The sequence below is a fragment of the Trematomus bernacchii genome, unplaced genomic scaffold, assembly GCF_902827165.1.
Source record: "Trematomus bernacchii unplaced genomic scaffold, fTreBer1.1, whole genome shotgun sequence".
NCBI classification, from domain to species: domain Eukaryota; kingdom Metazoa; phylum Chordata; class Actinopteri; order Perciformes; family Nototheniidae; genus Trematomus; species Trematomus bernacchii.
The window spans coordinates 4,985,170-5,009,380 of record NW_022988050.1 but is presented as its reverse complement, the minus strand read 5'-3'; the positions used below and the strand labels follow the sequence as shown (position 1 = coordinate 5,009,380).

General features: G+C 41.0%; 3 protein-coding genes across 9 annotated transcripts; all 3 read left to right on the top strand.

Annotated features, from left to right (window-relative positions):
• Positions 1-5,224: 5,224 nt before the first annotated feature.
• nif3l1 (NIF3 NGG1 interacting factor 3-like 1 (S. cerevisiae)) lies at positions 5,225-10,592 on the top strand. Of its 7 annotated transcripts, none has more exons than XM_034120074.1 (7): positions 5,225-5,285; positions 6,952-7,520; positions 7,670-7,826; positions 8,718-8,841; positions 9,132-9,270; positions 9,685-9,768; positions 9,894-10,592. In XM_034120074.1, exons 2-7 carry the CDS (start codon positions 6,962-6,964, stop codon positions 10,076-10,078), a joined length of 1,248 nt encoding a protein of 415 aa, XP_033975965.1. In that variant the 5' UTR covers positions 5,225-5,285; positions 6,952-6,961; the 3' UTR covers positions 10,079-10,592. The 7 variants fall into 7 exon arrangements, with proteins under 7 accessions (XP_033975965.1, XP_033975961.1, XP_033975962.1 ...); XM_034120070.1 differs by lacking the exon at positions 5,225-5,285 and adding an exon at positions 6,462-6,595; XM_034120071.1 differs by lacking the exon at positions 5,225-5,285 and adding an exon at positions 6,489-6,595 and having other exon boundaries at positions 6,917-7,520.
• A 2,978-nt stretch (positions 10,593-13,570) lies between these two features.
• Positions 13,571-17,783, top strand: tbx6 (T-box transcription factor 6). Its single transcript, XM_034120069.1, is given in 9 exon segments — positions 13,571-13,640; positions 14,244-14,454; positions 14,552-14,819; positions 14,924-15,067; positions 15,281-15,351; positions 15,435-15,493; positions 15,600-15,876; positions 16,675-17,734; positions 17,736-17,783. Coding segments are annotated over 9 exon segments (2,208 nt in total).
• Positions 17,784-19,190: 1,407 nt separating this feature from the next.
• On the top strand, positions 19,191-24,117 carry prodh2 (proline dehydrogenase 2). Its single transcript, XM_034119906.1, has 11 exons — positions 19,191-19,220; positions 19,556-19,791; positions 20,406-20,596; positions 21,096-21,222; positions 21,598-21,669; positions 21,778-21,858; positions 21,974-22,117; positions 22,214-22,380; positions 22,621-22,731; positions 23,177-23,265; positions 23,566-24,117. The coding sequence occupies exons 2-11, from the start codon at positions 19,558-19,560 to the stop codon at positions 23,742-23,744; spliced, it is 1,395 nt and encodes a 464-aa protein (XP_033975797.1). The 5' UTR covers positions 19,191-19,220; positions 19,556-19,557; the 3' UTR covers positions 23,745-24,117.
• The last annotated feature ends 94 nt before the right edge of the window (positions 24,118-24,211 follow it).

Below are 24,211 nucleotides of genomic sequence, written 5' to 3'. Positions count from 1 at the left end.
TGCAGGACTTTTACTTTTAACAGAGTATTCCTACACTCTGGTACTTCAACAGCTTAGTTATTTAAGAGAGGGGGAAAAGATGGCGAAGGACTGATGTTGGCAGATATTCTTTTGGTTTAAACATGAAAAAGTGATATTTGGCCATCCCAAGTATGAACCTGGACAGCACCCAGGCAAAGTATCCTAACCATAGCTATACTGTAGCAATTGTATTTGCACTAATACAGAGTTATTATGTGGACTGGAATAGCAGTTTGTGGTGAGCAAACACAAAAACATACAATTTGACTAAAATCTGCCTCAGAATTTCCACAGAATTCCCTCCCCGCCCTGATAGAGGACCTGCAACACAATACATCAGTGAACTGACCCGCAGACAGCACATCTGAGATTAAACACCTGTGGGAATTTAGGGGTTGTAGACGGGGACACTGCACCCTCACAGATGTTTTTGTATGGCAAACTTGGCAAAACTTCAAATGGACGGACAGATGGGGAACAAGGGTTTACAGTACCAATTAACAAAAGTGAAGCAGTTCATGAAAAAACAGACCTAACTAAAGAAACACATCTGTCAGTTGTACTCCACAGATTGCATGCAAGGGGATAGAACTGTGGCAATATGCTTGAAAGATAAATCACACATTGTCAGTTTTATGTCTCGTCAGTCAGACAGACAGGAAGAATTCATATTGTTTCATGGTTTTATAATAAATGTATTGTAAGGGCGGGTGTTCCTAAAGAGGGTCCAATTCATCTGAGGGGTATCGTGCAAAGAGACGCCAACAAGGTCATAGTTAGAGTCAGATGATGTAATGCTCGCGTCCAGCCCTTTGCCCTCATCCTCCCTGATCCCTCTTACATCCAGCATCGACCTTTATCGCATAATCCACAATAATCTCTCTCTGTCGCTCTCTGAGTCTGAGGTAGCTACTCTGCCCAGCAGCAGCAGTTTGTCGTGCACTTTTAATATGAACCGCTGTTTTAACCGTTTGCAATCGTCTCCCAACATTGATAACCCTAAACTCAACTTTGTTTGTTTGTGCAGATTTGTTTATTTCAATCTCAGTAATCTGAGTGTAGGCTGCATGGAGGGTATCTGCTGCTGCACCACCTGTCCTGGAGTCCATCAAACTCTAGTCTTTTCCTGTTTGCATTAATCTGTGAACTTGTTTCGTCACATTACATATGATCAGTGTTACATCATACCAGCAGCTAAACTGCTTTACTTTTACATGTTTTTGAGCTGAACCAATTTACAAAACAAGATATTCAAGTGAAATTGTCGGAAGTTCATAAAAATCGTTTTTAACTTTTTTAGAAATGTTAAAGATATAACGGACTATGACGGACTGATTTGTTGTGTTTGTGTGCATTACTGACCCAATTACATAAAGAGTTCAGCGAGTTGATTCAAATGTATCAGATTCAAACAATCCTCTCATGTTCTATTTACAAAATTGAACATTTCATTTTTAGTTAAAGTCAGGGGCCGAGGTTTTACTTGACTAACATTTTGAATGCAGGACTTTTACTTGTAACACCGCAGCGTGTGGTTCTAGGTAAGAAATAGGCATGGCAAAACGACTGCAATTGTGACTTTTTTTTAAACTTTAGATCATCCATCGTCAGTAAGTAAAATAAGCTATACCACTGTGTGGAAGTGCTCTGTTACAAGTAACTAGCTAGTAAGCAGCTAGTACAATTGTGTGTGACATCCTATTATATACATATATTTATATTCATTATCAACAGGCTGGACATAATGTAATTCACTTTCACAATCATTGTAAACATCTAGGGCATAACTGTCTTTAGTTCATCCTTACTGTAGTTCTGCTTATACATTTTATTCTTATATCCTTGTGTGACCTGTACCTGTCCTGTGTTTTTCATTGTTATTGCTAATTCTTATTGCTATAATTATCTTATCATCATACAGGCAAGAGGAAACGAGGAGGAGACGAGCACTTGGCACAGGAGGAACGGCACCATGTACGGAGCCTGGCCCAGGTGGATCGGCACTGGCAGCTGACCATGGAGGCTACTGCCCGGGCAAGGGAGGAGGAAATGGCCTTGAGAAGGGAGGAGAACGCTCAAACTCAGGCATTTAACCTAGCCTTCCTGCGCACTCTTGGCCAGGTTGTGGACAGCCGACGTGACCCGTCTCTTCATGTAAGAAGTACACTCTGGTAATTCTACTTTGACTCAAGTATGAGTAGGCCTACTTCCTCCTCTGGTCAGGGTTCCAACCATAGACTGTATATATAAACAGTGGCGGCTGGTGGAAAATATTTTAGGTGGGGCTGTGGAAATGGTGATCAAACAATACTAGAGGGGTCCGGGGGGATGCTCCCCCGGTAATTTTTTTTGAGAAAAGACCCCTTAAATCATGACTTCTGGTGATGTTAGAGGGGGGGAGAAGGACAATTTGAGGCTTAAAAATATGAGAAGACTGATCAATACCTCCATAACTTCAGTGTGGTTAGCTATGAATCTTCCAAAACTTCCAAACACCTTGTCCTGGACATAGTTTCTACAGCATAAACTGTGCAACAGTACAGTAGGCCCACACAAACTGCAGAACACCGGGGCTTTGGGAACACTGATTTAATTCCCATTTAACCTGTTAAGGGGCTTTTTTTCCCCCGTTTTTTTTCTCACGAAACTGTGTCTCAGGGCTTCTTAAAATGTAATAAACTATTCATGTGTCCTACTCAGAGGAAACGCATCTAACTGATGATATGAACCATGTTTACCGAAACAAAACACAAGTCTCACAAGAAGAGTCTAAATGAGCCCTGAGCGAAAAAATGCTAACGCACTCTAGGTATAAATCAATCGATATACTTATCGGATATGCACAAACAAGCTTACAAGCTGAGATTCCACATATTCTAGAAATATAAGTATCATCACTGAGCGATCAGAACTCGCGACAGGGGAAGCAAATACAGACATCACACGACGTAGCTTTAGGTAGCAAAACATGGAGATATGCTCACCTTTTGCAGAATAACAATTCTGATCAAAAACGAGAAAAACGCAGCTGAAGGTTAATCCATAGGTTAATCCAATGTGTCTGTCACTTTGAAAAATGATTGATGATCCATAATTCCATTTTTATGTCAAAAACGGAGTTTTCATTAGCTGTAGCTTCCAGAGTGTATGACAGCTTCCTGTTTTGTCTCCTTGGATACGAGTCCAAACAACTCACAGACTGCACCGGGCGCTCACGTAGGAGCCCTGTGACCATCATATTTGACGACGCTGATTGGCTGAAATTATGTTTTCGCGGCATAGTTTACACGTTACAGATAGCAACAGTCAGCTGCTAGTGGCTGCTGCTGCACTGGTTGAGGGCTCCTCTCTTAGCGCCCAGACGAGAGAAGGTACACGGGCAAGGCCAGGCAGGAAACATGTGACTTATCAGTAACTTTAGACATCGTAACACAATTTTAAACGAGATTTTATTGTAGATTATACATTTTATTGATACCAATTATATAATATTTACCTTGTTCATTAAAAATAAAAATAAAAAAATATATATTTTTTAAAATATATTTTTTATTTTTATTTTTTAATATGGGAAGAGGTGGGGCGGCGCCCCTAGCGCCCCTATGGACCGGCCGCCACTGTATATAAAGGTTCCAACGTGAATAGCCTTTTGTCAATCCCTACTCTCCGCTACATTACTATTTGGAAACTCACATAAATCACTCTGAAAAATGGAATCACATTTTACAAAATATATTTGAAAAAGAGTAACATTGCTACAACATTTGGATTATTAGACAAAGCACCATAGGAACTGAGATACAATGATGTATCTTTCCTAAAAAGCAGAAACACAGATTGTATAGTTGTTTAGTCGCTCTTTTTAGTCATTACACATCTCTGTGAGTAGGCTATGTGTCTCTTTGCAGTTATTTTGTATTATATCAAAGTGGTTTTCTTGTCTTTGTAGATGTAGTGCAGGGGTCGGCAACAGGCGGACCGCGGTCCGGATCCGGACCCAGACGCCGACCTATACGGACCAAGCCCCCAGGAAATGCGCCGGACTCTGATGAAAATATTCGTGCTGGCCAAACGGCGGTACTACACTTCCTTTTGGTTGCCAGGCCCGGAAACACTTTTTCCCATTGACTTACATGGGGAAAGAGTGGTCTGTAAATCGTTGGATAATTTTTTTTAAACTAAATAAACTACCCAGTATGAACACTTGTATAGCCCTTATTAAAAACATTCGTTCCTCAAGTTGTAAAATGTGCTAATAACGTTATTCTGAGAGTTATTTCCCTCTGCATTATGAACGCGCATCTAACCCACGGGACCGCGCCGCCCGGCACGTTCATGTTACGTGTTCAGCACTACATGCGTTTATCTTTACCCATGGATGCACAATAAGAACGGACCCATATCGCCTTACTGCCAGCCCACGGAGCTGTAATAATGGATATATTGCACATGTTTGCTGTAATTCATCATTTATAACATATTATACTACATGGGCTGTATGATTAAATCTTGTACCGTAAATGTTGTATTAAATAAAGTTAATATTACCGACGTAGATTAACGTCCCTGTAGCTTCTTATTGCACTAAGAAGCTTATTGCACTGTGTGTATATATATATATATATATATATATATATATATATACAGTGCAATAATTCTTTCATGCTAAATGAAGCTCTGTTGCTTGGATATCACTAGATCCTGTTACAGCGTAATATAAAAGTACATAACGATTGATGTGTAAATTAGCATAATTACTAGCTAACCGCTAGCTGCTAACTGCCGCCTCGTTAATATCAAATCTATCATAACAAACATTACCATGCTGTCATGAACGTGCGGTGCTGTTACGTGTACGCAAATTGACGTGCTTGATGTGAACGAGCATTTTGGGGGGCATGGTTAAAGTTGCGCATGCGCTATGAGCGCACATACGGGTACTTCTCAGGCATGCCGGGTAATCTGTGACGTTTCGCTCTCTCAAAAGTTGGGCCATTTTATCATCATGCGCGAATGAGCAACTCTCATAGGAATGAATGAGGCCCCGCCTCCCACGCTGTATCCAGTTCTTATTATACATCCATGATACGGACCCGGACCTATAATCAATACATTAATAGGGGATTTCAATTTTGACGGGGCGATTCTATTTTAACCGCTGCCGACAGGGGGCGAAAGAGACGAGTGAGCGATACAGGGAGAGAAACACAGAAGAAGAGATGAGAGAGCGGCAGAGAGAAGCGGAGAGGAAAGTGGAGAGGAAAGTGAGTAAAGAGAATAATTAGCGATACAGGGAGAGAAGCGGAGAGGAGAGTGAACAGGCGTGTTAGCAGCAGACAGGGAGAGACAAATAATTACACATGGCGCTCTCCAAGAAGAGGAAAGTGGACAGTGAGAACAGAGCTTTTAACCCTGAGTGGACTCATTCATGTTCATCCTGCCCACTGGGAGCACAGAGCCAGTGTGTCTCATTTGTTCAGAGACCGTGGCGCTCATTAAAAGTGCCAAAACGCCACTATGAGACAAAACACAAAGTGTTTGACCAAACATTCCCTCTCAAGACAGAACTGAGGTCACAAAAAATAAGCAGTCTCGGAGCCCAATATGATCAGTCCACCAGGATCAAAATTAAAACTAAATATCGTTCCAGGGCACCATTTCAGCCCAGATTTAAACTCCTGGCAGGACAAGCTCGAGCTCAATTCTCGCACTGAATTAAAAAAAAGTGAGCGAGGGACTGCAATATAAGAGGGAAAGAAAGAGAAACTTTAAAACTGTTCAATTGTTATGATGTGTAAAGACTGATATTGTTCTATAATCGGCTGAAACTGTTAGGTCATGATGTGAAACGCTTAACAAAAAAAAAGGAAACTCAAGCTGCTGCTACACTTTATTTTATTTATCTAAAATTAAGTACTTTTAAGATGCACATATTTTCAAAAGCTATTTTATTTATTTTCTCCTATTTTATTTTTAAATGCAGCCAGAGAGGAACATTACACATATCCACAGTATTTTACTGTATATCTGTATAGTTCAATGTTAATTGACAATAAATATTGTTGTTTTTGAATTGTACTTTCTTTATTTGATTGGCAGTCAGTTGTTGATTACATGCAAATGTTGATAAAGCTACAGGCTACTTCAATATATATCACACTAATTCATAAAGCAACTTAGACATTTTGATGTTCCGGACCTTTGCATGGGGAGATTTTCTCTAACTGGACCTCGTTGAATTTTAGTTGAATACCCCTGATGTAGTGTGTCTCTTTGAGTGAACGTTTTAGGTGAAAGCCAGGGGAGTTCCTGACATTTTAAATTCCTAATTTATCCACCATGTGAATTATTGTTTACACTGTGACATAACTAGAACAGAGCCATTTAAATCGTTTTTCCACCAGCAGTACTGCAATTACATATTTAGCTACTTGTAAATCATCAAGGGCCCGTCACTTTAACAAACGGAAGCCGGACAGGGACATTCTGCTTCGCTCTCTGTCACTTCTGGAGAAATGTGTGCAACAAGAGAGCGCTACTAGTCTTCTGGCGATAGAGTGAAAGGCAAGCGAAAGTACGATAAGTTCACTCTTACACAAAGTTATGTTTCTAGTGTGTTTTTATTTATATCGGTGTGGACTGAGTGTGTATTAGTTGCTAATGTTAGCTTACTAGCTAGCCCTGCTGTTAGCTGCATGCTTCCCCAGCAGTCAGTGCCACTCATAGGTCATGTTAGACCCATAAATAAGGTTTGAAGTAGCGGCACTGCACTTTATTCATATAAAACAACCCTAAAGTTTGGGTTGCATGCCAGGTAATCGTCATACTCTTTGTCATTATTTTTTATATTGAACTAGCATTATAGTTGTTGCTAACTAAACTCTTATTTTCTTAGCTAGGACTTATATTCGTTTTTTTCTGTCCACACAGGTCTCCACTGATGTTGACTGGATGTAGAAGCCCTTCTTGTAGATTTTTGTCACTCACCTATAGAAGACTTTGTACCAGGATCCCACCACTTTCATCTCTCCCTCCACCAACTCACCGTCACAGCTTCTTTAGCCAACACACTTCAGTCCCCCCCTTATCTCCTCACTTCCCTCCCACCCGCTGCCTCTCTCTTTCTGCTCCCTCTCCCGGCCTGATGGAGCTGAAAGAGGTCCTGCAGGTGTTGGAGCAGCTCGCTCCTCTGTCTCTGGCCGAGTCCTGGGACAATGTGGGTCTGCTGGTGGAGCCCAGCAAACCCCGGCCTGTTAAAACCATCCTGCTGACCAACGACCTCACAGAAGCTGTCATGGATGAGGCCGAGGCCATGAGCTGTGACCTCATCATCTCATATCACCCCCCGTTGTTTCGGCCTTTCAAGCGTCTGGTTCAGAAAGATTGGAAGCAGCGATTGACCATCCGGGCTGTGGAGGCCAGGATGGCGATCTTCTCCCCTCACACTTCGTGGGACAGCGTTAAAGGAGGAGTGAACGACTGGCTGGCTGGGGGATTGGGTAATATGTCATTTTGAGTTGAAAATGTGTCACACTTGCATATTTAATGAAGGCATAGGCTAAAATGGTGTGACACCTTAGACTGACCCACTCTTCTGACCCTCATCTTGTCACCCTGGGTGTCTTATTCCGCCCTCTTTGCCTCTCAGGTAGCGGCCAGGTGTCCGTGCTGAGTCAGGCCCACGCAGCCGCCTCCCACAGCCACAAACTGGAGTTCACAGTCAAGAGCACAGAGGAACTAAACGCTGTGATGGAGGAACTGAAGGCTTGTGACAGTGACACAACTCTACAGCATTCAGCCGGCAGGTCCTGTACATGTTTGCATAGACCAAAAAAAAGTGTATAAATAACTAAATAAGCACCTCATATACTCACTTCAAAGGAATACTTCACCACTAAAATGATCAGTTGTATATATTTTTCTCACATGGATCAGACAGTGAACAAAGAATCAAAAAACAGAAAGTCTCACTGTTGAGGCATGTGAGAAAAGCAAATATTTTTACATGGGGTTGGTAATTGTTAAAGAAAGTACTTTTTTTTGTGTGAAATTATCCTTTAATTAAGGACCATATCTAGTTTTGCATGTTTTCACTTTTAACCAAAACGTCTGTATAAAGACTTGTTTATTGTTCTGGGTTTGATATCAAAGCCTCTTGTGAATCCAATGCAGTTGTAGAGATTACTTTCACACCTTTGATACGTTTAGATTTTAAAAAACAATCTACGTTCACCCAGGCATTTTAGCACCGTTTCAGAAATGAACCCTATACTAACACGCTGAAAAAAGTAATACACATAACCAATCATGTAGACTGGGCATGCCTTTCTAAACAGGAAGCAGATTATCTACTCATAAAATACAAAGGAGTATTTTTGTACTATTATAAAAGCTTTTGTTGATAGCGTAAGATCTGCCTTTATCTTCTCCGACACACAGCCAGCGCCTTGACCAAAAGCTGGTTGCATAACTTCTACATCAACGTAAAGGCTATAAAGGAAGCACTCTGTTTGATTGCTTTTGTCCAGCTGATTGGGAGTTTCACAAAATAGTAAAAAGAACAGAAGCTTATGTTGATAAGAACATAGTCAGGGGCAATTTGAGGTATAACATTTTTTGAAAGTAATAGGTTTAAACATGCAAAACCTATAAGTCCTTTTGGTGAATGACAGGTTGTTTGTCCTCACTATTTACAGACCAGACAACAGCTGGATCCATGTGAGCGTGACCTGCAGTGACTCAGCGCTGACCCCTAGTGTCCAGACTCTGTTACGACACAATGCTACCAGCCTGTCCTTCAGCATCCTCAAGTTAGAAAAGGTACAGAACACACACACACACACACACACACACACACACACACACACACACACACACACACACACACACACACACACACACACACACACACACACACACACACACACGATAAACCAAGAAAACACTACTTTTATTCGGTATAAACCAATCAGGATAGAAAAAATACTACTTTAGGATGGAAACAAAGCTCTATCTTGATTATTTCACAAAATAGTTGTGGATAGTTATATAGTTATGATGTGATATACATGCATAGTGTTTATTTCTTGTTCACCTTCCACTCCCTGCAGCCTCCTCTCCCGGGTCACGGCCAAGGACGACTTAGTGTTTTGGACGAGCCGGTGACCGTTTCAGCAGCCATCCAGAAAATGAAGTCCCACCTGGGTTTGAGTCACCTCCGTTTGGCTCTGGGATCACGACAGACACTAGGTAAATACCTCTCAGAAAGACAGGAGGTTATTGTGCTGGTGTTATTAGTTGGATAAACACGTAAACAATGTAAAGTATGTTGAACACCCACCCATTAGGAGAGCCTGGGAGCTGTAGATGTTCTGAATGGTCTGCAGTTTCTCTTTTTTTAAGTCTAAACCCTGATTTTGGAATATCATAATAAGCTCTGCCAGAGATGTCAGCCTGGACTTCACTTCTTTGGGGTTTAAAAGCTCAAACATTGAATAAAACCCTAAATGTGCCTTGGAGGTAATTAAAACACCTATTAAAAAGTATTTAAACAACTCTTATTGACACTAAAATGCAGCTGAAAGAAGAAGACCACCGCTATTTTGAAATTAAACTTAGATATTTTTGTTGCATGTCCTTGAATTGTATTATGGTATGTTTCAGAGTCCTCTGTGTGTACCGTGGCTGTGTGTGCTGGATCTGGAGCCTCAGTACTGGGCGGAGTCAAGGCAGACCTCTACATCACAGGTAGACATTTTAATAAAAATCTAATTTCAATTTCATAAAAAAAATTGTATATAACTGATCAGTTTTACTGTCAATGTATTGGCTTGATTACGCCTGCTGATGTAATGATCATGCACATTGTTCAGGTGAGATGTCCCACCACGAGGTTCTGGACGCCGTGGCGATGGGGACTAACGTCATCCTCAGTGACCATAGCAACAGTGAGCGGGGTTTCCTGGTGGTGTTCAGGGAGAAGCTGGCTGTGCGTCTTCCTGACAGTGTGACTGTGGCGGTGTCCAAGGCAGACAGAGACCCTCTGGTGGTGGTCTGACCGACGGGGAGCTACACTTGTTGTCTGTCAGATACATTTTCACTGTTTTGATCGGATAAAATAAAAAATATTACCAAATCACCTTCTTAGGCTGCACAATTTCAAAAATAAAAAACAATTATAGTGACTGATATTGCGGTATGATTGACAATATTAGATAATTCAATACTACTATGATAATAGTACAATATAGGATCTGTACCAACAATTGTATTTGAATTAATTCTGTAGAATACCGTTTGTAATGCTAGACTTCTCTGCAACACCACAATACTTAATTTAGAATAATTTCCTATCTTTTTCTATTTGTGAGATTCAAATAGGTGTGCATGTGAAATGACTGCATTAAATATATATTTTCCATGCAAACTCTTTGTCAAGCAACATGTAAACTATCTAAAGAGTAATACATGTCTTCTGTGCCTCTTGTCTTAATGAAAAGTGCTTCCTATGGTACATGTTATGTATTTCTGGCACAATCTTAATAAAAATGGGTTCTTGTTGATAACAAAAATGGACTCTTGCGTGTTGGATGAGACAAAATATGCACAGTGAAAGCAGATCCAGCGTGTAATCTGACAACGTGTTTTCTGCATGCAGAGGATTTATTTATGGACAACACAGTATGTTTCAATCCCAATAATCTGTGACATCAAAAATCCCTCTTTGTTGTGGAGAGACGGCCACAGACTTCCCCTAAAAGCAACAGTGTGTGCATCATGCAAAGAGCAACACTAATCCTCGTCAGATTAAAATGCTTGTTGCTCCATTGTAAACATGCTCGAGGAAATCAGACAACCCCCTGTCATGAAGGAAGTGTTCGAACAGCAGGAACAATAGCAATGAACATTTCAAAACAAATGCCTTTGATGGTGTCCTTTCTTCCCCCGGTAACCTGACCTTTAGGCCTCAGTGAGCAAACACAGGTGGATATCAAACCACTTAGCACATACATGTCGGGAGCAGGCCTATGGTAATCCTTAATGCACTGTCAACAGCACACACCACCTGCCCCCCACTCCAGTAATGGTACAAAAACAAAACAACTAACAATCCTCATCATGGCTCGTAACAGAGTCTGGTGGCTGACACACCTGTTAGTTCGTAAAAACATTAAGAGACGTCACACACACCTCGCTGCCCTCATCAAGGTAATGACCTTTCTCTCAGTGTGGCGTTCACACCTCCACTTCCCCTTCTAGCTTTTATCCCCTCCAACACACACAGACACAAATGGAGAAGGAAAACAACTAGAACAACATTTATACTTCACACCTGGAAACGGTCTCCAGCTGGCACTCTTTAAAGTTGTCTATGAGCAGGTAGATTTGCTCCTCAAAGCTTTTAAAGAAGATTTTCTTCCTTTTCCAAGTAGTTCAGATTAATCCTTTATTTAAAAGCCTCTGATCTGTTCCTAGAGTTCTCAATCCTTGCATAATCTAGTCTCTTAGGAAGATTTGTTGTGATCTATGTTTCTTTAAGGACTTAGGTAAAAAGCAGCCTACTATTTCATTTAGCTGGAGACATCTCAAGTCCTACTCTACTAACAGGTTTCAATACATAAAATGGTGTACTTCTAAAGCCACACAGGTGCACTGTCATTTTAGAGATTTCATTTAATGTTTCTCTACCCAATGACATTTCATTTGAAAAAAAAGTACCTTTTAAGTTTCCTGAAGGTTTATGTTTGAATATGCAAATTAAGCATTATCTTATTTATCTACGGACACAAATAGACAAATTGTAGTTCAATAAACACTTAAATAGGATGTTTTCTTTCAACTAGTCTGAAAGACAACATGGTACGATAGCAAAACAGTCAAACATCTCAAAAATTAAAAACCGGTTTTGGCCTTTTTGGCCTTGCTGTCGAGTAATCTCACATTGTGGCATCACTGCATTTGCAAGTGAAGGATCTAAATATCCTACACAACAAACTAATGTACTGCCTGGTACCAGCAGAGGTTTGTCTGTGTGGTCCACATTGTCTTCTTCACCTGAAACTCTGTCTGCACACCAACTTGTCTGTTATGTGACAGCATATTTTGCACTTGAATCAATTTGCACACAGTTATAATTTGAATATTCCAAGAAATGCTTTCGCAGAATCAGCTGTAATACCATGCTCTTACCTGAATTCAAACGTATTCATATAAACTTCTACACACTCGTGTTTTTGTTGGGGACAAATTGCAGCCGTCGGCCAAACTGTCTTCCTCTTCCGCCTTCATTCAAGCCCGACTCCCTGCTGAGAAGAACTAACAGGCAGAGTGCTGAGAGGAAGAAACATGTCATCAAGCCATCAAACAGCCACAGGGGGGCTGCAGTGAAGCAGATTTATGTGTACACCTAAAAAAGGCATTTAAAGTAGGCAGCATTTCGAATAATTATTACAGAAAAACTTAAAAGTAAGACTACAAATTGCAGTTGTCTGTTTTGATATCACATGAACACATATTTACACACATGTACTGTACCTCGTAGTCAGTGCTGAATTAATGACTAAAGCATAGTATTTATATTTAAAAGTATTGAACACACTGCTTCTGTAACAAAATAATTTCCCAAATTGGGATTAAGTATATAAGTATATATCTATCTATCTATATTGAAACATTTGCTATATGTATAACAGATTAATCAGAGCCAGTTGTTCATGACATGCAGTGGTGGAAGTATTCAGCTGCCTTTTAAAGCAAAACATCAACATCACAAAGTAAATACTCAGGTCAAAGTCCTCTAAAAAAAGTACTGTAAAAGTACAGAAATATAGGAAAAAACATGTTTAAAATGTAAACATTTAAAAGTATAAAAAACGACATATAATAAGTTATTTATTTTGTATAACATTAACGTAGTAGCCATATTTTAACGATGCAGGTGGAGCAGAACTGCTTTTGTTTCCTTCTTGGTGTAAAATGCTTCAATGCAAAGTATCTACAGCAGTAAAAGAGTCGTAGTGAAGTAAATTGCACAATATTTGAATCTGAAATGTAGTGAAACATATTTATAAAGTACTCAAAAATACAAATAACTCAAAACACTATTTAAGTTTCGGTATTTATTATACCTCTAGTGACATGCAATAACACACATCACATAAATGTTCCTCCAGACACTAAAGTAAACCCAAGATGTTGCGAATCACCTCTCTATATGACCGGGTTGTTTGTGTTTGTGGAGCAGGGACAGAAGGGAAGATGAGGGTGAAGTGTGGAGAGAGACAGGGAGGCAGAACAAGAGCCATTTGGCCTCAAGTGTGAAGCTCCACACACCTATTTAACAGAGCAAGACACCACGGTGGGCATTTGAAGCAAAGGAAGCAGAGGGATAGGAACCGATCTGAAGAACATAACTGAGAAGAGGTTTCCAGTACAAGAGGAGATTGATCCCAAGGGAACAGAGAAGGAGTCAGCAGGAGCTGAAGAGGGAAATGTTACTTTGAAGCAGCTGAAGAGGACGAGTAAAGAGACAAACACACAGACGAGGAAGATGCTGAGCATGGAGATGTACCCCAGTTTGACTCTGGGACCTCAGAGGATCGGAGACTGCTTTTACAGAGGTGAGGAAGAGTGTGTGTGTGTGTGTGTGTGTGTGTAAGGCAAAAAGAGAATGGACATTTAACTTTTGGAATACTTTCTGTCAAACTAAATTAGCGCTAAATCAAGCTTATTCAGGTGTGACATTGAGGAAATAGGGAACATAGTCAATCTAATACATTTGTGTTTTCAAGGAATTTAATAATGTGTTTATAATTTGTTACAAATACAAATGTTACACAGTTCAATTACAATTTTCTTTACATTTGAATCAGTTACAGCGTAAATGTTTCTCCATCTTGATCTTTTGCAAAGTTATCTTGAATAATCTTCGATACAAGTTTGAGAATCATCACTGTTGAAGTTGTTTAAAACATTTGTTAGATAAGTAGTAACAGATGATCAAATTGAATAAGTTACATTGCTTAAATAAAGTAATTCAAAAAGTTACATTCATCTATTAATGAACTTTAAACACATTAAATAGTATTCTGCTACCTTTTATATTTCAATTTCCAAGACTATTGTACAAATGATCAAACGTAAAGGTACACGACAAACGCATATTTGCTTTATTTCAACCATTTATCTAAATGTTTTTTTTCTGAATTTATGTGTTTCCACAGATCGGCCGGCTCCAGCTCACATGCCGATGTTTCCTCCCGCCGCCTGTGACATGGCGGCAAAAGCCCTGCCCCAAAGGATGCTGCCCCCTCCCCCGAATGACCCTACCACCAAAACCCCAAAAGATCAGGTGAAAATGGAGCTGGAGAACGCCTCTCTATGGAAACAGTTCACCACAGTTGGCACAGAGATGATCATCACCAAGAAGGGCAGGTGAGAGAACATCAATCTTTGTCTTTACTTTGACTCTTTTAAATTCTCCAATCTGACTGTTTCTTAAATCTTAAATCCTTGTCCCCCCTTCTCTTAGACGGATGTTCCCCGGGCTGAGGTTAAAGCTCTCTGGCCTGAACCCATCTCTCCGCTACCTCGTCCTCCTGGACATCGTCCCGTTGGACAACTCCCGCTATCGCTTCCAGGGTGGAGCCTGGCAGGCTGTTGGCGGGGCCGAGGCCAGGCTGCCGGACCGGGTCTCCATCCACCCGGACTCACCTGCCACAGGCGCTCACTGGCAGAGCCGCACCATCTCCTTTCACCACGCCAAGCTCACCAACAACACACTGGACTCCCAGGGACACGTAAGTACCAAAGACTGCACACACACAAACACACCGCCCAATCTTTAAGGGTCGGTTTGTCTTTATGGTGCATTTTGAGTCAATTTCCTTTCTTCTATTTCCAGATTATCCTGCACTCGCTGCATCGCTACCAGCCCAGGATTCATGTGATTGAAGCCAGAGACGTGCTGAGGTGGGGCGGGGGGCAGCACTCCTTTGTTTTCCCTGAGACCCAGTTTCTCACAGTCACCGCCTACCAGAACAACAAGGTACCATTATAATACATTTATATAAAAGGAAAGGGGAGAATATGAGTTGCAAAGAGTGCAGTCCAAGATTAAGAATGATGATTCTATGCACAAATATCTTAAGCAACAATATTCATCAGCGCAAAATAAGAGATTAAACGCAAAAGAAACAAAGAACCAAAAACAGAAGTCCAGGGAAGGTAAACCAACTGTTTTCTTTTTTGTTGTTTTCAGATCACAGAGCTGAAGATCAACTCCAACCCCTTCGCTAAAGGCTTCCGAGAGGATGGCATGAACAGCAAAAAGTAATTCACAGCAAATAGAAACCTTGATCACACCTTTGCATACATGATGTTGAGGATCTAAACCCATTTTCCCCTCCCTGCAGACAAAGAGACGCAAGACAGAAGCGCAAAATATGTGACGGGACAGAAACCTTGGATATTGGTAAGAAACCTTAATGATTCATTTGCTTATTATTCTAATATAACTCCTACTTACAATGCCATGGATTGCTTTACACTAATACACTACTTTATTTTGCCTCCCTTAGTGAACTGTGATCCATGCGACTCTACTGACCTTCAGCCACAGCAAATGACCTCGGCCACAGACCTGCAGGCCCTCGCTCTGGCCTCTCTGCCCCCCATGCCCAACCCCTCCTGTGGGTTCAGACCAGAGGAAGCCCACTATCAAGCCTCACTGATCCAGGAGCAGCCGCTAGATCTCGGCCAGGCATTTATTGCCTCGCACATGTCCGATATCGGCATCTCCATGGCCAACGGGATGCAGGACATGCCGGGGAGTGAGGTGGCGAATTTGATTGAAGGGTAGGTGTACAGAGAGACAGAGGAATGTATTCTTGTGTAGCGTTGCATTTTACAAATATTTCCATCATCGGTTCATATGCAGATCCATCTCTCAAAGTCCAGGGTCTTAAATTGTCTTGTTTTTCAATTATATTGAGATAAATATGATTTTCAATGCAGTCAAATCTCCATGTTTGAGATGCTTGAAACATTAACTACAAGTGGACCTATCATGCTATATTTGAATAATATAGTGTAGGACCATACCTATATAAGGCATATTTATACTTTTTTTTTTTCAAAATACCAAACAGATCATGCATTTTAGCCATGCCTCATTTCGCTCAATTTGCACTGTTTTAGCTCTGTTTTTGCAAGGGCTGATTCTGTGAGAACAGCACCATCTACAGGCCTGGCATATGTACTACAGCGTCTCCAGGGCTTTCGAACGGCAGTGGCCGTGGCTGTCTCCTCCTGATAGGTGGAGAGTTGGCCCAATAGCCGTAGCGCCACCGTCCTGACGTCAGGACAGTGTTCAAATCTGGATCAGTTTTTATCAGATCCGTTGCAGCCCCTTTTTTAGAGATGTGGGTATGGAGGAAAATAGAGAGGGTTGTGTTTTCTGACACTTGGTGAGTTCCCTGGAACACCGGGGACACATATTCATGTATAAAAGACGTACAAAAGTGCATTTTGCATGATAGGTCCCCTTTAAGTTCTATTTGGTTCTTACTTTCTCTGTTGATTATTTGATTAAATGTTACTAATATTGCAACAAATCTTGTTATTTCTAATATATGTTTTTATTCTCCTCTACAGATCAGACACACAGGCTTACACCTCCAACTTCCCTTTAGCTCCTCTTCCTCAGTCCTCCTTCCTCCCTGTTCCTGACTCATCAGATACATCCAATCCTCAGACTATCGACTACACCCCCATCCTCTCCTCATCCCCTACACTCTCCTCCTCCTCCAACACTCCCTTGCTGCAGCAGACCACCTTCACCTTCCCCACGCCGCCTCCTTCTAATTCTTCCTCACCGCAGCCACTCCTTTCCTCGTCTCCTTCCTATCACACCATGCCTGAGACAATCAGCCCACACACACCTGCAGACGCCTCCTTTCCTGCGCCACCTTGTCAATCAGGTCTGCAGGATCAGATATCAGCTCATTCTCTGCTCAATGACCAGCCTCTGCAGGGAGACTCAATCTCCAGTGCAAGTCATTCTCCCATTGATCAAACTTCAGCGGTGTTTATCCATCCAAATAACCTTCCTGTAAATCCTGCTCCAGTTACCGCTCTCTCCAACTACAACCTCCCATTAGCTCCCAGTCTCCCCAGCTCCCTTCCCACTCATGGTACATCTTTCCCCTTCCCCTCTGTCTCACCACACATGCAATCATTTTCAAACATGTCTTCCAACTCTTCCCATCATGCCTTTAACTTCCAAAATCTTAGCCACCAAACCCAAGCCTTCCCTCCTTCATCCTTCACTCATCCGTCATCCCTCCCACACCCCCACCCTTCCTTCCAGCCTTCCTCATGCTTGGCTGTGCCCTCTTCTTTCCAGCAGTCTGTCTCTTCAGCTCCTTCAATGCCACCAACAGCCTATCCTCAAAACCTGGCCAATCCCTCCAACTCCTCGTACCCTCAAGTTGATATTAGTGGTATCCCACAATTCAATCCTGCTGCCCACTATCGCCCGGAGATGGTACGGCACCACCCGTCTCTCCTGCCTCAGCTAGATCCATCCCTTCCCTCCAATCTCCCCTCCTCCAATCCTCCCCAGTCGCTCTATTCTGCCTTCCCGTCATACCCTCTTCGGCTCTGTCAGGACCCCCACCCATCCCTTTCACTCCCGTTCAGGCATCTGTACAGGCAACACCAGCATGGACACGCCCACCCCCAGGGGTCCTACCTGGATATGAGCACGAGAGCTGTGTATTAGTATATAGTAGAAGATTAACGGCTTGATAATGGCGCTTTTAGGGGGTTTAGCAATGTGTAGCATTAGTTTAAGTAGTCTAATGTACTGTGTGTGTGTGTGTGTTCACAATAATTCAGCAGAGGAATGACATTTAAGTTTGTATATATAGCTGTTTAACATTTTTTTATGAAATATCCATTCCAGTGTGAATAATAAAAAAAATGCCATGTCCACAGCTTTTGTGATTCTATTTTTTCCACTGAAACACTAGACATGCTAAAAGTGAGCTAGCTAGCCAGGTTAGCTGTTTCTGATCTTTTTGCTAACCTACCTAACACAATGCTATTCTTTTTTGGTGTAAAAACTTTTACAAAATCTTTAGTCGTTGCCAATCTCAAGCCCTTCCTTTGACGTGTCTCTTTTTTACTTGGTGAAATAAAATACTTGAATAGCCAGTTACCTCTTTTACCTGCTAGACTAGAGGACTGTGTTTCTTTAGCAAAGTTGCTATCTGCTAAAATTGCTGCTCCATTTGAGCGGTCATCTTTGATAGCTATGATTACTTGGCACCTCTTTACATTTCTGCATAATATCCCATGAATGTCCATACTTTTATTCATAATAATTATGATATTAACATTGTTTTTGGACAACTAGAAGTATTTTCATGCCAGGTTGGTTAGCAATGTCAGCATAACACAGATCTGAGTGACATGTGTGTGAAGTTAGAGGACTTTCTGTCAGGACAGAGAAACTGTACGTGACAGCAGGCAGCAGTTAATCATTTCCTCTCCTGGCTGCTTTTTTGTGTCTTTTTGGAAATATGTAATTCTCAAACCCCTCAGAATATAATTGACCTCTCTGGGTGTTAGTTTCACTTTCCCCCTGGGTTTATTAAAGAGTCCTTGATTTAATGTAGGCATGTGCATTCACACAAGCTTGAACAAAAATGTAGCATTCCTTATTGTAAAATCCCTAACGGATCAAAGCCTTAACTATTTTTCAATGTTAGAAATTTAATAATTTTAAATAAAAATGTATAATCATTAATGCTAAGAGTTGAATTCTTTAACTTGACCCACTTTAATTGCCATACCATCTGACTGCCTAATCAAAGCCTAGATTTGCCTTTTAAAGCCACATTTGTTCCAAAACTGGCAAAAATAAATCCAGATCCTAGTAAAAAATAATTTCATACATGACCAAGTTAGCTTTTAATGTGATTTTGGCTGTTTTCAAACCTTTACATATATAGTGTATCTGTCAAACTTAGGGAGCACTTGTGTGTTGATGCTAAGGGTCAACTTGATGTTTACCTAAATGTAGTCACTTATTAACCCAGTAGGCCTAGTAAGCCAAAAATGAGGAATATTTCCGTGGCACCTGCTTCGCTTTCCATCATTTACTGAGGGACTTTCGAAAAGCTACTCAAAGGCGGGTAAGGTATTTATATTGACCTTTTCATTTTACAAATTATTGTCAATTTCAGATAGAGGGCTCTTTTGATGTTCCTTTGTTTTAAAAATACATTCTCAGTAAATGTAACTATCATTAACTGTTAATTCACTGAATGATCTGAACACACAGGCTCTGATAATGTCTCTCTGACACTAGTGTTCTTCTATTTAACACACACAAAAACGCAAACACTTCATATACAGCTTACTCAGGGAGCAGATATCACACAACAACATAGACACACAGCACTTAATCATTAAAACATCACCTAAACGGCTGATACAATAACATTACAAAACCTACTCACTTTTCCAGGGATGATGATGTACTCTCGCTTGCGTTCCTCACTCCCTCACCTCTTGTCGCTGAGGCTTCTGGGTACTACGGCCTCCAGGATGACGGTGGCGGTCAAGAAGCCCGACCGCCTCTCGGCGACTCTGGCCTTTGAGGATCCGAGTGCCTTCAGGGTGAAGAGTTTGGGAGAGCTGCTCCGAGCTCTGGGAATCTTCCATCTCTGCTCCTTCTCTGTGCTGGTCAACAACAGTGGGAAGGTAAGACGTGAGTTGCCATTGATCATTATTTGGAGTCAAATTAAGTGAATAAGACTGACACATTTAATGGATAACAGGGATCCTAGTCTTTGACATTCACTTAACACGAATATTGTCAAGGTACTGTCTGTGTTGTCTTGTTATGATTCCTTACTGTGGTGTTATATTGCACACTGTAAATTGTTGTCTTAACACAAGAGAAATATACTGAATAAGGGCTTCTCTGCAGTGGTGGAAGAAGTATTTAGATCCTTAACTTCAGTACAAATTAATACCCTGCAAAGTCCCTAGAAATGCTTTTGAAGTATGTAAGTACATTCAGTAAAATGTAACTTTTTTGTTAGGGTGCAGGTAATCATTATTTAGTATTATAGAAGTATAATTGGTTTGTAAAGAATCTGCAAAAAGTGAGAAATGCCACAAGTGACAAGTTTTGTCCAACCAATATCACAGAATTCAATACATTTAATGAAATAAAAATGCAGCAAATCCTCTGATTTGTAAAGCTAGACATTCAAAATGGACTTACTTACATTCCATCACTGTTTCTGTGTCACTACATTATTTCTCATCTTCTTCTCCATCACCCTCCCTCTCCTCCTCTCCTCTTCCAGCTGATGTCGGTGGCGCGCAGGCTGCTGGGGAGGAGGGCGTTTTCCTCCCTGCTGCGTCCCACCGTGTATGCCCAGTTTGTGGCCGGGGAGAATGAGAGTGAGATCTCTCAGTCCATGGAGAAGATGAGCCTGCTGGGACTCAGGCCCATGCTGGCCGTACCCATCGAGGAGGATCTGGGAGAGAGCACAGGGTACGTCTAACTGTTAATAACTCAGTGAGCTCAGGCTCGACCAAACAGAAAATGACATTGCATCCAAAGCATGGAAAAAAGGTATATTCATTATTCACCCTGTTACCTTGAATTTGTAAAGAAAATGTGAATACAAGTACTAAGACAATTCAAGTCAAATGCGTTTAACAGCAAAACGATATCAAAGCATCCTTTTACAAACTCTCACACTTACAGCATAATGCAAATCTCATTTATCAAGTTCTTTGCTTACGACAAAATGCTGCTGTCTACACGTGATGACGAGGCTGGGCATGGCATGGTGATATTAAAGGGTATTCAAAGTGATTATTATAATGGCAGATTAGATGCTGATTTAGGAAGTATCTCTTGCAGATGATTGCCCCTCAGCTCAACTTAAAACACACGTATTCTACTCTGCTGTTTTACAAGTAAGCTGTTATTGCATGTTGGAAATTGAAGTACATTACAGACTTATGTTGTTATTTGTCACCACCAGAGAGAAGAGATATGATGATAACATGGAGGCCATGCTGGAATGTGTACAAATATCCCACAGTAACACCTGGAGCAGAGACCCCATGATGCAGCTGAAGGTCACAGCGCTGCTCAGCCCGGAGCTGTGTGTAAGACAATGGACTCCATCATCATCAAAATGTTACCAGGACATATTTAATTACACTATTACTAACATATTATCTTTACATTTAACGTTATTATGCAAAACATACCTTTTTAATGAACTTTAAAATGCTAAATCTGTCCAGAAATCAATAAAGGGGACATTTAAAATTCTTAAACCAATGACTTTGTTATACGTTTTGGTTACAAGCAGACCCATATGGGATATTCCCAGGTTTTTTGCCGCCAAGCGATAGCTGTATGTAGTTCAAATACGTGGGAAAAAAAGATAAGAGTACACATTTCAGTGTTTGATGTTTCCACAGCTTTTCCAGTTAAACTTTAGGCATTTTGTCTTTCTCTGTACTGCTATGGTAAAGGTGAAACTCACAACCCTCATCGCACAACAACCATACGACCTGAATCTACTTGTACGAGCTATGGATGGAGAGGTATGTCCACAGTTAATCTAAATAATCCACTTTGTTACAGTTCAAATACTGTACATATACAATGCTTCTGTGAAATGACATGACCTCTGACCTTTCTGCCGCTCTCAGCAAATCAACTTCCCTGGTTTAGATGAAAGTGACGTTGCTCATTTCCTCTGTAGCCTGCGGAGACTCAACCAAATAGCAGAGGTACAGAAGTCAAGGAAACCTTTATTACATGGGAAGAAATATCAAACTGATTGTGTTTTGTAATTCTGAGTCACTACTTTGCATCTAAATCAAATCTGTTTTTACCTTTTTTTAGGCAAGTGTGAACAAAGTCAGAGTTCTGGTGGATGCAGAATACACCTACATGAACCCTGCCCTCTCTCTTGTCACCATGGCGATGATGAAGAAGTTTAACAAAGATGGCGCCTGGATCTGGAACACGTATCAATGTTACCTGAAGGCAAATATCTTGAATGTCACAAAATAGATCATTTTAGCTTGTCTGTATTTTCTAACATTATCAAAGATCTGTATAGATATGTCTATATGTCTCCAGGAGTCCAGGTCTCTCCTGTTAGAAGCGCTGCGTCTGTCAAAGACTGAGGGTTTCTGTCTGGGGGTCAAGCTGGTGCGAGGAGCCTACATGGACAAAGAGAGGAAGCTGGCAGAGAAGCAGGGTCGCCCGGACCCCGTCCACAGGTGCTGGGAGGACACCAATGACAGGTGGGTCAGAGGTAGCAGTCATTATTCGTTACAAGGCAAATGCATCCCATATTAAGCTTAAACTAGATAACAGAGCCTATTACTTAGGTCGTTTTTACCAATGCACCTGGATAAATCCTAAAAGCATGGATTAAAATGAATTGAACTGCTATCCATTGAGTACATTTGGCCTTATAGAAAACAGACAGATTTTGTCCCCCACAGTAACATGTATTGAACAGTTTGCTTGTGTTTGTGCAGTTATAACGGCTCGCTGGATGTGATGCTGGAAGACATTTCCAAGAAGCCGGAGAGCAACAGAATTATTGTCGCCACTCACAACGAGGAGTCAGTGAGACGAGCCGCCAAACGGTACGACCACATGAAGTCAAAATCACACTTTAACATGAGAATCTACACAAAAACAGTGCAATGATAAATAGTTGGAGTATTCCTTTAATCATCTCAAAACCCCTGATTTATATTGGGAACACTAGTCGGGTCTCAATCACCAGGTTGATTCATACTAGTATATTGTATGTGTGTAATCATATATGCCTGTTACTAACTAAAGTATTTTTGGACTTCTTTTAAAACATTTTAATTATCCAGAATTGTTATACTGTTTATATTTGATATAATATTTTTCATTTTATTTTACTTGAACTTAATTCTCTGTTCCACTTTTTGAGTATTTTTTATTTTTTGTCTGAACACACTGACGCTTCTTCTGTAACAAAACAATTTCCCAAATTGGAATCAATAAAGTATTTATCTATCTATCTACGTATCTAACTATTGTGTATTTTATTTTCAGGATGGAAGAGTTGGGGATTGCCAACGATGGAGACTCCGTGTGTTTCGGGCAGCTGCTGGGCATGTGTGACCACGTCTCCCTCACATTGGGTGAGCTCAGTTTTCTGCAAATAATCCAGTGTTTTTTATTCAACTAAAACGTAATGCAAAACATGTATATTTTCTCCTTTTTTTAAATGCTATTTTATTGCTACTGAGATTTATATTTCTGGTCTTTTAATTTGTATTGTAAAATGCCATGTCTTTATGCTGCTGCAACACAAAAATGTCCCAACTTGGGATCAATAAAGTACTTTTTATCTTATGTCTGTTTGAGGGTGTAGGCCTGCAAAACTTCCGTTGTAGGACCAAAGCTCTGACTCCATCCTCTCTTTGTCCTTCTACCGCCAGCTAAGGAGGGTTATGCCGTGTACAAGTCAGTGCCCTACGGCTCGGTGGACTACACGCTGCCCTACCTGGTGCGTCGGGCTCAGGAGAATCAGACCGTGTTGCAGGGAATCCGCAAAGAGAGGGACCTTCTGAGGAAAGAGCTGTTCAGGAGGCTGACTCTCAGGGGGGGCCGCTCATAGGCCCCATGCAAGGATGGAAAACAGAGGAGAGACATTAGTACTGAAACACTGGACACCACCATATTAAGAGCTCCCCATCAGGACATGATGTAGAATAAGGGAGCAACAATATACATTTATATATCTGGAGTTGTTAGAGATGTTATAGAGCTTATATGAAAGTTACAACCTATTGTATGCAAATGAAGCACAACATTTGAAATAGGTAAAATAGTTGATCAAAATGTATGTAGCCTATACTATTAGGAAATATACCTTCATGGCAACTGAGAACAATAGGTGCAACAGTGTTTTAAGTTCCATGGAAAAGATGCTCAAATACATGCTGCTGTAAATGAAAAACTGTTAAGATCTGTTTTATAATAAAGTCCGTAAATGGAAGGAATACTTTTTCTTTATTTTTTTGCGTGCCACTGATACACAACTCAACTTCTGGTAAAAGCACTGAAATAAAGGTACTGTTAATG